Here is a 17,732-nt window from a genome sequence, read left to right as displayed (position 1 = left end):
GTCAGGGGAGATTTCAGTGTGCAAAATGTCCTCTCACAAAGAAGATGTCCCCCAGGAGATTCAGCACAGAGAGTGAGACAGAAGGAGAGAAATGGATAGAAAGTCTTATGTCCAGGGCTGGTTTTCAAGGCAGATGACCCAGGTGACCGCCTGGTCTCTCAGGGTGCTGTTTTTGATGTTAGCAACAAAGAGAAAATAGAACATATGAATTAAAATGTTTGAAAGATTAAAATGCCATGTGGAGCCCAGGGCCAGTGGGGCCCTCTGCTGACCCTGGGCTCCATGCTGCACTTCCACTTTGAAATGTACAAGAACCCCAACTCTGCTGGGGCTCTTGCATACTTCAAAGGTTGAACGTCACCGCTGCATCCCCCCCCCCATGGAGCTGGAGGAACTGAGAGAAGCCTGGGGGAGGGGGAAGGCACTTGGGGAAAGAGACCAGGTGGCTGTGGAGCATTGCAGCCTAGAATGCAGCCTGGCTACCGCAGGGCTCAGTTCGCTCCTAAGAGGTGGTACTCCCGGCTCCACAGCTATCCTGCCTCTTCCCCCAAGTTGCCCCCTATTCCTGCTTGGTAATGCGAGTCTCGCTGATGCTGCTGGAATGAAGTCCCGCTTCTGGCAGCAGCAGAGAAGCCGGCACTGACCTTCCTCCTGGCAGATTTCTGGGTTCAGAACAGGTCATATCCTGAGGGTTCCAGACTAGGGAGGTGTAACCTAAAGTTTATACTTAATAAGGAGAATTGCTTGCTAGGACCTCTTGTGGACCTGGATGAACATTGTAAACTTGGACCTCTTGTCCTCATAAGCTGCACCTTTTTTTTGAAAATGAGGACTACAATCTGCTCCACTTCATTTAAGTCAGCTGAGGTCATTCAACTCTTGGCAAGTAGTCAGCATAGCCATGAACTGGGCAAAGTTTGGCCACCTCTGCTGTAAACCATGTAGAAACTTAAATATGCATTCAGTTATATTGATCTTTTCCTCTTCAATTTACAGTCTCCATTACTATCAGATTATTTACTTGCCACTTTCAGTCTGAGAAGATTTTTTTCACTGAGTTACCTGAACTGTTGCTCTCGCTTTAGTGCAACCAATTTTTGTCTTTCTTCCTCTCTCTTCTCTCTCAGCATTTTTGCTCGCTCTCTCATTTTTGCTTCTCTTTCCAGTGTGGTTTCTTCCATTGACTCCATCTCGGTGAAATAGCTCTTTTCTTCTGCTTCCAGAAGTGCCCGAAGCCTAAAAGGAAGAAAATATTTTAACAAAAGTGAAGCAATCCTGTCTGTTGAATGCTGTGTCTTTAATGCATTTACTATGAGATTATCAGATGAGTTTTTAGTTGGTCTTGTCCAACAGAATCTGTTCAGAAGTATGTGGGTGTGGGGGGGGATGACTATTACGCACAATCCATGACAGGCAAGTAGTTGCCTCAATCATTATTTTCTTATCTGATGGCATGTCAATTTAGCATACTGACAAAGCAATAGATAAATCTCTTTGGTCATTTAGGGCCCACTCAAGATTGGCATGAAAGGTAGACAGACCATCAAAATTCTGGTATCACCCAAGACTGGACAGATCCCTATGCATTTCTGCCAGGACAGTTGCTCTAAAAGATAAAACAATTAAACTATTCTGCCACTTAAAAAAAAATCAATTCAGAGATCAAAGTCTTGGAGTTCCGCCTAGGCAATGATACTTGGAATTGAATGTATTTTTAAACATTATAGTATGTGAAAAGGACATGATAATATGGCATGTAGGCCAAAATGTAACATACTTCAAAAGTATTGTCATTTACTCTGGAAGTCACTGGATCTTAGAGAAGTAGAGAGCAAGTCTACTGCCTTTTTGTGGAACACATCAGTGGCAAAACAATCAATGCTAAAACAGACAAAAGTGGAGCTCAAGTTCTTCTAAAACATAAAAACACAAATACAACGCAAATGAGTTGTTCTCCAATGTCGACCCTTTCAGAGCTAACATCACAAACCCTAGCACTAGGGTTGACTCAAAGTGCTGCACCTCACACTAAAGGAAGTCCAGTGGCTAATCAGGTAGTCGATAGACTTTTTATCAACTACACAATTAGTCAATAAGGGAAGAAGCACCCAGTCCCAGCTCCTATTACATTTAAACTGCAGAGCCATAGAAGGGGTAGCTCCCAGACCCGGCGCAAGTCGGGATTGAGCCGGGCTGCCTGCCTGGTGGGAGCACCCTTTCCCCCACAGAGTAGCTGGGACCCTCCCCCCTACAGACAGGGGCTGCTGCCAGAGTAGCCTCTGCACATGGCGAGTCTGGGCCTCCCCTTACTTCCATCCCCCGCCTGTATCAGAGAGGCAGCAGCACAGGGTGGGGCAGGAGGAACCGGCTTTTAAGCTGTCTGGATCCTGCTTCCCGCCCTGGCACTGGCTCCTGCTTCCCGCCCTTGCTGCCTCTCTGATACAGAGGCGGCAAGGGCCGGGGAGGGGAATGCGAGTAGTCGACTCAACTAACCAATATGCCTAGGCTTATCAGTTAGTCAACTACTTGCTTACATCCCTACGGATAAGAGGGATGTCCTTCTTGAGTTAGCTTTAGAACACAAAGCTCTTATATTTTTTAAGGAAACATCCCCAATTCTCAACTTCTGTCATTATGTCTTCCTCCATGATAGGCAATACTGGATGTAGGGATGTAAAATCCCATGTAATTGGTTAACCAGTTAAACGTACTGTTCAACTGGTTAATCAATTAAAGAAGGGTCAGGCAGGGGAGGAGGGTGGGTGTGTGAGGTCATAGAAGACCTTTTAAGGGTGCATTCCGGTGCTGACAAAGCCACTGACACTCACTTCATTGCTCTCTGGGCTTCTCACCACCCTGTCTTGCTGGGCCAGATCTCCTGTCCTCTCCCAGCCAAGGCACAGAGCTGAGTTCACCACCTAAAGAGCAATACCAACACTGAAACTCTTAAGGTCTGAGAAAAATGCAGTTTTGGGCACAGCTCTAAGGGAATCCACTCCCAACTGGGATCAGAATCCCCAAATAAATCATTCAGGTAAGCCCCTTTTAACAATTAAAGGAGGATAAGTACACTGATTGCTTTCCAGATAACAATTATTTACACTGGGCTTGATTGTAAATAAAAGTAATTTTATTAAGTACAAACAGTAGCAATTAAGTGGTTGGAAGTGAAAACAGGCAGAGAAAAGTAGATTACCAATTTAAAATAAGAGAAAACACATAGCTACTTCTAGCACACTATAAGCTTATTACAAACATACCCCAAAACTATTCTTATTTCAGCTAAACCTCCAAGCCAGGGAAGATCTTTTCCCCCTGAGGTTTCTGGTTCATTCTCTTGGGAGAGACATGCCAGTCAAAGCCCAAGGGCCTGAAAACTTTGCATCCCAAATAACCTTCCTTTTGGGTAGGAATTCTTTGTCTCTACATGTCACAAAAAAGTCATATGTGGGTCCTGCAGCTTAGCAGGCCTGAGATGGAAGTTTCCATCCCTGCTGTATTTAGCTTAGCATGGGACGCTGCAAGCCCAAACTACAGCTGGGCTTTATCAGCTCTAACCCATGCCTTGAGCTGGGAAACCACTGAGCAATAAACAAGTTTGACCTCGGTCTCAGCTCATAAGAGTGATAAGAATGGCATTGAGCCAGGCACGCTCACACCTGGTACACAATTGTAGTATAACTAGCGTAGGGAATCTCATGTCCATTGAGTCTCAACAAGAACCTGGACCTCAAAGGGTGTCCTGAATCCCCCTAGCTAGAACCACGTCGAGGCTGGGTGCGAGGTAACTGGAACAGGACTCCCCGCAGACTAAATGGGCGTAAGCATCTCCAAGTGCCTGTTACTTTTATGCATTGCTTTGCCTGTGCTGATTTGTATTATTTTGCAGTAGCCGTGTAATCATTTGCCAGTATTAAGCCTGTAATAGTAGTGATGTAGTGAGATTAATAAAATCAACTCTGTCTTGAAGCGAATCCACAACCCATTCACAGTCTTTGTTTAATCCTAAAGTGATGGTGTCAAATTTGCAGATACTGCTGAGCTACAGTTCCTCTGCAAATTTGACACCATCAGTTTAGGATTAAACAAAGACTGTGAATGGCTAGCCAAGTATAAAAGCAGTTTGTCCTCTCTTGGTGTTCACACCTCCAGATCAGCTGCTAGAAGTGGGCCTCTCCCTGCCTGACTGAATTAACCTAGTTATCTCTAGCCTTATTCTGGCCTGCATATTTATACCTGCCTCTGGAAATTTCCACTACATGCATCTGACAAAGTGGGTCTTTGCCCACGAAAGCTTATGCTCCAATACATCTGTTAGTCTATAAGGTGCCACAGGACTCGTTGTCACTTTTGCAGATCCAGACTAACACGGCTACCCCTCTGACACTTGGGAAAAAAATGTTCTCTTTGGCCTCTGATGATAGGATAAAAAGCAATGGGCTTAAATTGCAGCAAGGGAGGTTTAGGTTGGACATTAGGAAAAACTTCCCAACTGTCAGGGTTGTTAAACACTGGAATAAATTGCCTATGACGGTTGTTGAGTCTCCAGCACTGGAAATATTTAAGAGTAAGTTGGATAGACACCTATCAGGAATAAGCTAGACAGTGTTTGGTCCTGCCAACAGGGCAGGGGACTGGACTTGATGACCTTTTGAGGTCCCTTCCAGATCAAGTATTCTATGAAAACAATATATACAGATCCAATAGACTGTAACATTAAAATCGATAGGTTACATGAGATATTTTGCCCAAAGCATCTTTGAGTTATGAATATTTGTATCCATAAGTCAATTTTATAAAGCATGGGGGAGGGACCCATGACACGCAGTATGAGCATTTTTATGTTCTTACATCTATTGTTTATGAACAATTTTCTTATTCATTAGGGAAAATATTTTTTTCTATCTGCTTGACCTGAAAGTTAAAATAAAGAGGTTGCAATTGCATAACTAAGGACGCAATTTGAGCGTTGTGACATGAATAAACCAGGCCCCAATTCTTGCCATGACTACAGGCATCAGATTAATAGCTGGAAAACAGACCAGCTCACTTGTATGTTAATATTGTTTGAGACAGATGATGAGCTTTAAGGATGTATTGGGTGTTTAAATAGTGTGTAGATGCTGCATGCATTCATCTTGTTTCTCTTCTGTGTGCTGTAAGATAATACGTAAGTGTTTGCATTATAATTGCAAAACTGTCTGCTCTGAACTATGGTCATAGGTATGAAAAGTGGTTCCTCCATTCATCCAAAATAATTATCAAAACAAAATTGAATATCACAGCATAAAGATTCATTTAATGGCCTTCTTACACCTATGAAGGTGCTAGTCTGAGAAAACACCTATCAGCCTAAATTCTGGAACAGATAGTTGATATGAAGATGTTTGATCTCTTTGCTGTTTGCACTCTCAAGGACTGGAACTAAGAAACAAAACAAGAGACTTCATGGTCAGCCCTGGGTTAGCCCTGAAAAGCGAGTGCTTTTAAAAACATAGACCAAACTCTTGTGTGAATATATGCTGCCTGTTTTAACATGTAAATTATCTCGTTTCTTTTTCTTACTTAGTTAATCTTTAATTAGTTTGCTATAGGATTAGAAATTAGCTTTGTGTCTGGTGTGAGATCTAAGATACAAACTGATCTTGGATGACTGGTCTCTTGGGACTGAGAACAACCTGAATATTTTGTGATTTTTGGTTTAAGTGACTATCTGTAAGTCCAGCTTGGCCAAGTGGCAAGACAGACTGGAATGTCCAAAATGACAGTCTGTGACTCTGTAGTAAGACTGTTACAGTGATCCAAGAGTTGATATTTGTTACTAGGTTGGTGACATTTAATTACATAACACACTACCTGCTTGGGGTTCTGCTCTGACATTGACACTCATGGTCATGAACCACTCCCAACAGTGTAACAGCCCTGCAGTTGGAAGTTTTCATAGCTGTGTATATACATAAGTCAGAATACAGTTCTCTTTCTCTTAGTGCTAAAGAACCAATAAAGTAACTGAAGTGAAGAGTGCTGAAAAAATATTTTTGTCAGTTAATTCAGCAGCTATAACCCTAGCACACTGAGTTAGTGTGTGATCATGTTTCTGTCTGTTTCTAGTGTTTGGCCCAGTAACTACAGGCAGTCCCCGGGTTATGTACAAGATAGGGACTGTAGGTTTGTTCTTAAGTTGAATCTGTATGTAAGTCGGAACTGGCATCCAGATTCAGCCGCTGAATCTGGACACCAGTTCTGACTTACATACAGATTCAACTTAAGAACCCCAGGCGTCCCCAAGTCAGCTGCTGCTGAAACTGATCAGCAGCTGATTCCAGGAAGCCCGGGGCAGAGCAACTCTGCCTCAGGCTTCCTGTAGTCAGCCGCTGGTCAGTTTCAGCAGCGGCTAACTTGGGGACGCCTGGGGCAGAGCAGCTCGGGTGCTGCTGGGTTGGTCCAGTAGCGCGGCCGCTCCTCGGCGCTACTGGACCAACCCAGCAGCACCCCAGCTGCTCTGCCCCAGGCGTCCTGATTCAGCCACTGCTGAAACTGATCAGCAGCGGCTGAATCAGGACTCCTGGGGCAGAGTAGCTGGGGTGCTGCCGGGTTGGTCCAGTAGCGCCAAGGAGCGGTGCTGTGGGACCAACCGGCAGCGCCCCACCTGCTCTACCACAGGCCCCGGGCTTTGCTCCACATCTCCCTGGTCTGCTGAGGGGGGCACTAGCTGCGTCCCCCCCCAGCAGACCAGAGAGACGCGGAGCAAAGCGGCGGAGGACCCGAGGCCGGACCCGCGGCCACTTCCAGATCAGCTGGAAGCGCCGGGGGTCCGGCCCCGGGTCCTGCGCGGCTTTGTTCAGCGTCTCCCTGGTCTGCAGACCAGAGAGACGCTGAGCAAAGTGGCGCAGGACCCGGGGCCGGACCCCCGGCGCTTCCAGATCAGCTGGAAGCGCCGGGGGTCCGGCCCCGGGTCCTGCGCCGCTTTGCTCCCCGTCTCCCTGGTCTGCTGGCTCCTGTAGCAGACCAGGGAGACGGGGAGCAGCTTTTCTCGGCCCGGAGGAGGCGGGCGGCGGGACCAGGCGTCCCGCCACTCCCGTCCTCTGGGGCGAGAAAATCCCCGTTCGTATCTGCGGATCCGACATAAGTCGGATCCGCGTAATTCGGGGACTGCCTGTATACAGTTTTCTATATAACTCACAGCTAATTTAGCTCAAGTAGTCTATGCTATTATCCCTGGGTCACTGATGAAAATAATATATATGTGGCCACACATAACACACACAGAGCAGAAATTTGTTGAGTGGTTTTGTTTTCACAGTCACTACATCTAACATACTTTAAAGTTTAAATTATTAGGACATATTTATTTAATTCCCAGCAATATTATTATAAATCAATGTTGGTTACTTTTAAGCATGGGAAATAAGGATGACAAGAACTTGAAATTTATTAATCAGTTGGCTCCAGCTTTTTGATTTGTTACCTCTCTCTTCTGTCCTCAGTTCCTGCTAGGTACTCCTGCATTGTCTGATTGACCTTCTGCTGTACAATACTGTGAAGCCTTCTGTGTTCATTGTTATTCTCCCACTGACCAATCTGGAGACCTCTGTTGTGAACCTTTGTAATAGCCACGTATTCAAGACGTTCTTTTTCTTTACGTCTGCATTGCAAGATGGCACACTGAGCTTTATCAGGTTTAGGAAACTTGGCCCTCTGTAAAAGAAAACATGTTTTTAACAACGGAAACAAAACCAATGGCTCTCTTTTAATTTCTCATAATCTCAAGTAGGTAACGACCATAACAACAGGTATTAATCGGAGTCCAAAGTAATGTTAAATGTAAAACTCAAAAACTCCTCTTTCAGTAAATGCAAGGAAGGACTAGATAGCTCAGGTGATAAACAATGGGATTAGGAACCATTAGCTTTTAAACCACAATTTACTGTGATGACTGACTCACTATTTGGGCTCTGTCCACATTACATCTTACATTGGCATAATTTATGTCACTAAGGGGTGTAAATAAATCACCCTGTGAGCAACACAAATTACACCAACACAAACATTTGTGTGCACAATTCACATTTGGTCCCTAGCCTGTAGCAGTGCATAGGATTCTTCCATCTTAAGTGCAGGACTCTGAACTTGTCTTTGTCATCAGATTTTTTTGGCCCAATCCTCAATTTGTGTAGGCTGCTCTGTACCCTATCCCCACTGTCCAGGGATAGAGTTCCAAGCAATAGTTACTCTCCCTCCCCAACTTAGTATCATCCACAAACATCCTGAAGGTGCAGTCGATCCCATCATCTAGATCAGTGGTCTCCAACCTTTCTACACTCAAGATCACTTTTAAAATCTCAGAACAGGTGAAGATCTACCTCCCTGCCCCTTCCTTGAAGCCCCTCCCCTTCCTTGAAGCCCTGCCCCTTCCTTGAAGCCCCGCCCTCTCTATTCTCCTCCTGTCCATCACTTGCTATCCCCAGCCCTTACTTACACACTCAAACAGTTTATTTTTAAATTATGCGATACATACAATTAAAATCACGTGTTTATAGTTATGAAATAAATGGTCTGTTTTTTATTCATGCTATTTAAATTTAAAATGAAGCACTTATAATTATACATTTTGTGGGGACAGAGTACTGTGGCTGGGGGCAGAGGAGAGGGAACAGGGTGCTAGGAGGGCAGAGGACAGGATTCTGCAGCAAGGGACAGAGTGCCAATGGGGACAGAATTCGGGGCATGGGGACGGGAGTGGGGACAGCATTCTGTAGTTGGGGACGGGAGTGGGGACAGTTCTGTAGCTGGGGACAGAGTTCGGGGAGTGGGGACAGGAATGGGGACATCATTCTGTAGTTGAGGACAGGGGAGTGGGGACAGGGGAGTGGGATGCCAGTGGAGGTAGAGTCCCCTGCATCTCTCTCCTTCCAGCATTTCCCCGCCCCGGAAACCAGCGCGTGCCTGCCCCAGGGCCGACCCCCCCCACCAGGGAAGCCCTGGGCACGCACCTGCCCAGGGGGCTGACCCCCCCACCCGCGCAGGGAAGCCCCGGGGCCAACCCCCCGCGCGCCGGAAGCCGACACTACCTCCGTCTTCTCTCGAGGTAAGTAGTGGGGTTTCTGGGGGGTGGGAGGGAAATGGGGGCGGGGCTGACAGGACGCCTTGCGAGCGACTGGTCGAGGCCTCGAGATTGACCAGTAGCTCACAAGCGACCGGTTGGTGACCACGGATCTAGATCATTAGTGAAAATGTGGAACAAAACCAGCCCCGGCACTCTGCTGAATACCAGCTGCCAACTATTCCAGGAGCCCTGACAATCTAGCCACCTTTCTATCCACCTCATAGTTCATTCATCCAAGCCACGCTTCTCTAACTTGCTGGCAAGAATACTGTGAGAGACCATATCAAAATCTGATAGTATAGCCAGCTAACCCACACCACCATAAATACCGCAAAGCCCTGTGGGCAGCATTGGTATTTCAGCCCAGGGACTAGTGTCCGATTGCCCTTCACTCTAATGCAGTGGGGAAGTCAGTTATCCCAGCCCCACGTTTGGCTCTATATTGCCATGTCCTTGTTCCTGAGCCCCCCATCCCGCAGTGGAAATATGTGCTCCAGGGTCCTGCCTGGTGGGATCCCACCACTCTGCCACACATCATACTGCAATGACGGGCCCCTTCCTGCCCCACACCTTAGGCCCAGCGCTCAGCCGCCCCCCAGCTCCTCCCCCCAGCGCCCTCCAACAGCAGCGCTGGAACAAGGTGCACAGTGGGGGTGCTGACAGCCACTGAGCCAAACTGCACACCCTGTATAGAATCACAGTCACTTGAGCCATTGGGAGCAGCAGCACCCCCCGGCCCGCACCAGGAGCTCCAGCCCCCATGGCGCCCACTCCAGCTCCCTCCCCCATCGCCACCGTATCGCACCGCGGCGCCTGCGCCCGCTCCCTTCGTCTGCGCCTCAGCCCAAGCGTCTCACCAGCGCCACCGAGTGCGGGGTGGGGCCCGTCACCTCCCGGGGGCGCCGGCTCCACTGGCCCAGCATCACGCCCCCTGGACGCCGCAAGCGCCCGCCACACACTGCCCGGCCTCAGCCGACACTTCCGGGACGCGCGACCCGTTGCTATGGCAATTAGCGAAGGAGGAAAGGCGGAAGTGACCTCAGAAGACAGCGAGGCCCCAGAGCGCGATTCGTCAGCACGTGTCAGCGCATGCGGATTAATGGGCTGAGAGGCTCGCTACGGAGAGGATGGAGGGGGCGGGGGAGAGCACAAACGCAGCAGTACGCATGCGCCTCGCGTCACTCCCTGTGATATTCGTGGAGGAAGCCGAGGCCTGGGTGGTTGCTAGGTGCCCGTAGTCAGGGCGACGGGAAGCAGAGGGCGGGGCTAGGGCGGTAGGAGTTGTTTCCTCCCTCCACTGAGCGATGGGCCAGCGGGGCACAACCTGGACACACAGCTCAGCCCTTGAGCAGGGCGCCCGCTTCCCCCATCCCCCCGCCAGCACGCACAGCACAACCCTCTCTGAACAACGTGGCCCTGCCTCGCCATTCACCCAGCAGCCAGCACACCAGCAGTGTGTGTGGGGGGCTGTTGAGTCCTGGGTAGGGTTACACCAGGCTCACACCAAAACACACTACAGCCGCCCTCCGAGTTACGAACCAACAGTTGGTCCGTAACTTGAACTGTTCGTAACTCGGACCCCACTGAGTTATACGTGACCGCGCTGTTCGTAAGAGCGGGTCACGTTCATAACTCGGGGACCGCCCTTTACGACCGCTCCATGGGAGCTTTGGTCGTAAGTGTGAACGGTCGTAAAGCGACCGTTTGCAATTCGGGGAGCGGCTGTACCTCAATATCTGGAGACAATCGCAGGGTTGCTCACCATCACTATGCTCCCACCAGCACACATGCACATACTGCCACCTTGTATGGGGCCACCATGACCAGGGACTCATCACCACCATGATCTCATCAGCATCTACACTGCCACAACCTACGGGGCCACTGAGCACAGCATCTTGCTACTACCATGCTTTCACAGACACGTTAGCTCTCCTAGCACCACATAAGAATGGCCAGCCCATACTGGGTCAGACCAAAGATCCATATAGTCCAGTATCTTGTCTTTAAAAATGGGCAAATCCAAATGCCCCAGAAAGAGTGGACAGAACAGGGAATCATCAAATGATCCCTCTCTTGTCATCCATTTCCAGCTTCTGACAAACAGGGTAGGAACACCATTCCTACCCATCCTGACTAATAGCCATTGATGGACCTAACCTCTATGAATCTAGTTCTTTTTTGAACCCTGTTAAAGTCCTAGTCTTCACAACATCCTCTGGCAAGGAGTTCCACAGGTTGACAGTGCACTGCATGAGGAAAAACTTCCTTTTGTTTGTTTTAAACTTGCTACCTATTAATTTCATTTGGTGACCCTTAGTTCTTATGTTTTGGGAACCAGTTAGTAACTTTTCCTTATTCACTTTTTCCACACCAGTCATGATTTTATAGATCTCTATCATATCTCCCCTTAATCTTCTCTTTTGTCAGATTAAAAGTCCCAGTCTTTTTAATCTTTCTTCTTATGGGATCAATTCCAAACCCCTAATAATTTTTGTTTCCCTTTTCTGAACATTTTCCACTGCCAATATGTCTTTTTTGAGATGAGGCAATCACATCTGTACAGGCAGTCCCCGAGTTACGCGGATCCGACTTATGTCGGATCCGCAGTTACGAACGGGGATTTTCTCGCCCCGAACGACGGGAGTGGCGGACACCCGGTCCCGCCGCCCCCGTCCTCCGGGGCAAGAAAAGCTGCTCTGCCTCTCCTTGGTCTGCTGGGGGGGGAGGGGAGAGGAGCCAGATCAGCGCTGCGGTCCCGCCCGGGTCCTCCTCCACTTTGCTCAGCGTCTCCCTGGGTCTGCTGGGGGGGACGCAGCTAGTGCGCTCCCGCCCCAGCAGACCAGGGAGACGTGGAGCAAAGCCGCGGGCCTGTGGTAGAGCAGGTGGGGCGCTGCCGGTTGGTCCCGCAGCACCGCTCCTTGGCGCTACTGGACCAACCCGGCAGCACCCCAGCTGCTCTGCCCCAGGAGTCCTGATTCAGCCGCTGCTGATCAGTTTCAGCAGCGGCTGAATCAGGACACCTGGGGCAGAGCAGCTGGGGTGCTGCTGGGTTGGTCCAGTAGCGCCGAGGAGCGGTGGCGCTACTGGACCAACCCAGCAGCACCCCAGCTGCTCTGCCCCAGGCGTCCCCATGTCAGCCGCTGCTGAAACTGACCAGTGGCTGACTACAGGAAGCTCCTGCCCCGGGCTTCCTGCAATCAGCCGCTGATCAGTTTCAGCAGCAGCTGACTTGGGGATGCCTGGGGTTCTTAAGTTGAATCTGTATGTAAGTTGGAACTGGCATCCAGATTCAGCCGCTGTTGAAACTGATCAATTTCAGCAGTGGCTGAATCTGGACGCCAGTTCCGACTTACATACAGATTCAACTTAAGAACAAACCTATAGTCCCTATCTTGTACGTAACCCGGGGACTGCCTGTACACAGTATTAAAAACTAACTATGAAAATGTAGGTTTATGTGACTTGCCTAGAGTCTCTTCGGATGACACGTCAGTAACAGAGGTGGGAATAGAACATTTATGTCCTCTTATGGAATATGTTTTACAAGGAATGTAACTGTAAAAATGCAGTTGCTTTGATCATCTGTTTTGAATATATGCATACATATATTTTTTCAGAGCTAACATGTAGGTGCACCTTAGAGTTATAGAATGTCTAAAATATCATTTTTAAAAATGTAGATCTGGTTTCTCTATAGATAATTCGGAATCTAGATTCTTGAGTCAGTTCATGATTAAATCAAGGTCCTATATACATACATATGGTTCTTGCCATTTTCAAACAAACTCCTTCTGTGATGTGTTGGTGCCATCTAGTGGCAGTCACTGGACATGCATAGAATGATACAGTCTATGTCACAGTGGTTCCCAACTTTTTTTATACTGCAGACTGGCAAACCCATTCACAAACTTTTGGCGGACTAGTAACATTTTATGTGGAAATAATTAATATGCACATAAAATGTTACCAGTCTGTCAAAAGCCCCAGCCCCCAAAGCCACTCTGAACAGCTGTCTTCAGCTCTGGCAGTCATCATGAGGTGGCAGCTGCCACAGCTGAAGCCAGCTATTCGCAGTGGCTCTGGGGTCCGGGGCTGGGATACACTCCAGCCCCAGAGCCCCCCAGTGCCAACCCTAACCCCTAGAGCCCTGAACCCCTCCACTACCCCCCTAATGTCCCCTGCACTCAACCCCCCCAGTGTCAGCCTCCCGCCCTCAGAGCCCCACAGTGCCAGACCCACATCCCAAACACCTTAGTGCGTGCCCCTGCCCCTTAGATTCCACCAACACCAGACCCCCCAGTGCTAGCCTCCTGTTTCCACAGCCCCACTGCACCCAACCCCCCCAATGCTAGCTCCCAGTGACCAATATTAGTCCTATCCCGAGAGCCCCCAGTGCCAGCTCCCTGCCTCTTAGAGCTCCCACCCTCCCAGAATCCCCCACTACTAGCCCTGCTCCTGGAGCCCCCAGTGCCTGCCCAACCCCCTCACCTGCTTTCCAGGTCACGGCTGCTCTAAGGCTGCCATGCCGGGCTCCGTGCGGCCCTCCCACCATGCAGTGAACTGCTCTTCTACGTCCGGGACAAGACCCCGCCCTTTTCTAGGACTGGTTGGCTGAGAGGTGGGGCAGGACACTCCTCTCCCAACAGTCGTGGTGGGAGGAGAGGCAGTGGGCAGCGTACCCAAGCCCCGGCCCTGAGAGTCGCTGTGGCCCAGCAGCCAGTGGTTTGCAGCCCAGCACTAGGCTGTGGCCTGGCTGTTGGGAACCTCTAGTCTATGAAAGAGTATCATGGTACCAAATTGTAAAAATTACAAGATTAGCAATAAAAATCTACTAGCTTTACTATCCTGTTGCAGGGGCAATATATCCCCAATAGAGAACGTCTTAGATATTAAACTGATACACTGCACTTGATTTTAGCTGAAGAGAAACAAACATGCTCTGAAATGCTTTTACACGCAGGTTCAGAAGACAGGCACACCTGCAGGGACTCAATATGCACATGAAAGTTTGGGGTAGGGAGGAGGATTTGCAGTTTATTATGTTCATAAATTGTATCCTCAGTTTGACCAACTTTCATTCATAATGAAATATACCTAAAAAAACCCAAATAGTTGATGTCAGTCTCGTTTATTAATATGGTATAGGAAAAAGGTTCTACAGTAAACTTCTGATAATACGGCACCTTTAGGACCCAAGGGTGCCGGATTATCAGATATGCTGGAGTACCAGAAGGGGGGCTATGAGGGGTCTGGGGTGGGGGTGAGGGGTCGGTGGGGAACTGCGCAGCCTGGGAGAGGGCAGCGCTGCAGAACCCCAGCTTCTCTGCCTCCGGCTTCCCTAACTCAGCCACTGGTCAGTTTCAGCAGCAGCGGACATGGGGAAGCCGGAGGCAGAGCAGCTCCAATTGTCCGGCTGGCTGGATCACCTCTGGGACTATCAGGAGTGCCGGACCACTGGATGCCGGACAATTGAAGTTTTACTGTATATCAGTGGTTCTCAACGAGGGGCTTAGGGCCTTCTGGGGGACTGTGAGCAGGTTTCAGGGGGTCTGCCAAGTATGGCTGGCGTTAGATGTGCTACATCCCAGGGCCAAAAACCAAAGCCCCACAGAATGGCCTGGACCAGCGCCCTACCATCTTGGCAGAAGAAAAGCCTGAGCAACTTAGCTTTGTGGTGCCCCTTATGGCACAGCTGGGCTGTGGAGCTTTTATAGCATGTTGATGGGTCCTCAGAAGTAAAAATGTTGAGAATTTCTGTTCTGCATAATACTAGTTTCTGAGGAGCCATTCTGTGCAGCATTGTTACATTCACTTTATGTAGAAGTATCAGACGGGTAGCCGTGTTAGTCTGTAATTTTAAAAAAAACAATGAGTAGTCCATAGCACCTTAGAAACTAACAACAAATATATATATAGAGTCATGAGCTTTCATGGGCAAAGCCCACATCCTCATATGAGCAGAGTGGAGAAAAATGGGGAACTCTCACAATTATGTAGAAGTTGTGACCCTTAAAGTTACATCTCTAAAGCCACCTTTTTATACCCTACTTGTGTACCAGTAAAAGACACTGTTTGCACTACCTAAAATTTGATTAAATTAGTCAGTCTTCCTCTGTGTTTCTGATCCTATGATGCATCTTTTTATCTTTTGCTCTGAACTCAAGATTCTTAGTTAGTGGTTCCCAACTGCCAGTCCACACACCAGCAGTGGGCCACGAACTGCTGCTTGTCGGGCTGCTGCATGCTACCAGGCCATACCCCACCCTGCTCTGCTACCTTGGCCCTGCCTGCTGGAGAAGTGCACTGTGAGTGGCACAGCAGGCACGTGCTCCGGGGGTCTGTGCTGGGCCTCTGGGTGCATGCAGGGGCGAGTAGTTTAAGGAGCAGGGAATTGCAGGGGCGGAAGGGGGATGTCTCATGCAAATTCATTATTTACTATAATGACACAAATGTGTCTATGCTGGTGCACCAAAAGCTTTTGAATGAATTTGCCCATCCATGGTATAAAAAAGGTTGGGAACCACTGTTCTGAGTACATTCATTCCTAGATATGAAGTCATGTTGTAGAATTGTTTCATGATAAATAGGTTTGTGAGGGTAACTCACTTTCCGTTGGTACAATGAAACAATTGTAGGTCCTGATACTGACAGCTTACCTATCGTTTTCAATCAAAACATGCCAGCTAATGCAAGGCGTTATGAGAAACATAGTATAAGGATTTTAATAAAAATATAGGTCAATTGAAGTTATATAATGCTTAATAATAAGTATACTTAAATGCTTGGAATATATATTTCAGGTAATATCAGTCTATATGTATGCTAGTTAGCATATACAGATTCTTCTCAAGTTACAGACATCTGACTTACAAACATCGTCCATACTAACAAAAGCTCACCTGCATCTGGGGAGCAGAAAAGAGCACAGGTGGTGATAAGCAGGGCAAATGCTGGCCAGATAACTCCAGAGGACTAGGGGACAGTCATGCAACCAGCAGCTGGAGAGAAGTAGCTCTTTGAAGGGAAAACTGCCACTTCTCTTCTGCCACCAGCTGCATCACCACCCTCTGCTCCTCCAGAGTCCTTGTCACCTCCTGGTGAGCAAGAGCTGGGTTCAGCCTGTGGCAGGGATGAGGGGGGACAGCCAGGTGATAGGCCAGGCTGCAGAAGTTAGTGCAAAGCCTGCAGGAGCTGGAGGCAGGACAGATGGGGGATGAGCAGAAGCCCCTTCAGAATCTCCTCCTACTTCCTTATACTCTTCTAATTAAACCTGCCTTTCTATAAGCACCAGCACTGAAGGTTACATAAAAAAAATCCTATTTCTACTCATTTTCACTGCAAATCTTCTTATAAATATTTCTGAAAGTTTGTTTGTTTGTTTTTGTTTGTCCCTAAAGATCTCCGAAATGGTAAGAGCTAGAAACACCAAATTTTGCATGGATACTACTGATTTCCTAACTTAAATAATTGGATTGGTTATATCTCAAAATCAGTTCCCCCTGACCTCCAATTGGGCCCCCAGTGCTCCAATTGGGCCACTAATTCACTTTTAGTAGCGCCTGATCAGAGGCATTTGCTGGACTCTTCTGTTAAGCATGTCACGTAAACTGCAACTACGAGATCCTTTCCTTATGATAGCAAAAAAAGTATTTCCAATAAAATATGTTATGTTAACGTAACTTACGTAGTTCATTCACCACATCTTTTGTTAGCAAGAAATGAGTTAAATGTAAATGCGTTTTGTAAGCACATCACTAGCTATGTTAATTTCTTAAAATAATATATAAGAGAAAAATATTTCCAATAAAATATTCTATGTTAATGTGATTAACGTTGTTCATAATCACACCTTTTACTATATTTTCCCCGGGCAACGCTGGGTATTTCTGCTACACTATGCAATATTTCAGCTACACTATGCAATAAACAGTTTTTTGTGGGCTGTCCTGGGAACCTAAACCATTTATAACATTGTTTTTATGGGAAAATGTGTTCCAAGTTCCAAACAACCAACTTACAAATGAACTTTTGGAACACAAAACCCATTTGTAGGTTGGGGACTTCTGGTATTACTCAACAATTAGGCTACATCTACACTGCTTCCATCTTGTGGAAGAGGAAATGCAAATGGAGTGCTCATTAGCATATGTCGTGCTCTCATTTGCATATTCTCTTCCGATCCTTTTTGCGGAAGAGGTTTTGGGGCAAAAAACCGCAGTGTAGACGGGGCTGTTTTGTGCAAAAAAAAAAACCTTTTGAAAAATGAGAAATAAGGGTTCTTGGACAAAAGGTTTTTTTTGCGCAAAACGGCCCCGTCTACACTGCATTTTTTTTGCGCAAAAACCTCTTCTGCAAAAAGGATCGGAAGAGAATATGCAAGTGAGAGCACGACATATGCTAATGAGCGCTCCATTTGCATTTCCTCTTCCACAAAGAGGGAAGCAGTGTAGATGTAGTACCAGTGATCAGGGAACCTTTTGGGAAATGAAGTGTCCATGCAGGAAGGATGGTCTCCACCTAAATGAAAGTAGAACCAGATTGCTGGTATATAAAGTTATAGAGGATTTTTTAAAGCTATGGGCTGGGGGAAAGCTGACTGGTACAGATAAACACAGGATTTAGG

At 47.7% G+C, this 17,732-nt stretch overlaps 1 protein-coding gene across 3 annotated transcripts in view; it reads right to left on the bottom strand.

Annotated features, from left to right (window-relative positions):
- CFAP53 (cilia and flagella associated protein 53) overlaps window positions 1-13,659 on the bottom strand; it is a 35,636-nt gene extending 21,977 nt beyond the window's left edge. Inside the window, exons 1-4 of one of the 3 annotated variants that reach the window (XM_075932682.1) lie at window positions 13,598-13,659; window positions 7,469-7,698; window positions 2,829-2,918; window positions 1,063-1,236 (exon numbers count right to left, since the gene is read on the bottom strand). In XM_075932682.1, the coding sequence (XP_075788797.1) occupies window positions 1,063-1,236; window positions 2,829-2,833 (179 nt within the window). In that variant the 5' untranslated portion in view covers window positions 2,834-2,918; window positions 7,469-7,698; window positions 13,598-13,659. Of the gene's footprint in view, window positions 1-1,062; window positions 1,237-2,828; window positions 2,919-7,468; window positions 7,699-9,963; window positions 10,121-13,597 lie in introns of those variants that run through there. The other 2 variants (XM_014580428.3, XM_006136734.4) reach the window with 2 other exon arrangements.
- Between the last annotated feature and the right edge of the window lie 4,073 nt (window positions 13,660-17,732).

The sequence above is a fragment of the Pelodiscus sinensis genome, chromosome 6 (assembly GCF_049634645.1).
Source record: "Pelodiscus sinensis isolate JC-2024 chromosome 6, ASM4963464v1, whole genome shotgun sequence".
NCBI lineage: Eukaryota > Metazoa > Chordata > Testudines > Trionychidae > Pelodiscus > Pelodiscus sinensis.
This window is presented reverse-complemented; position numbering and strand designations above follow the sequence as displayed.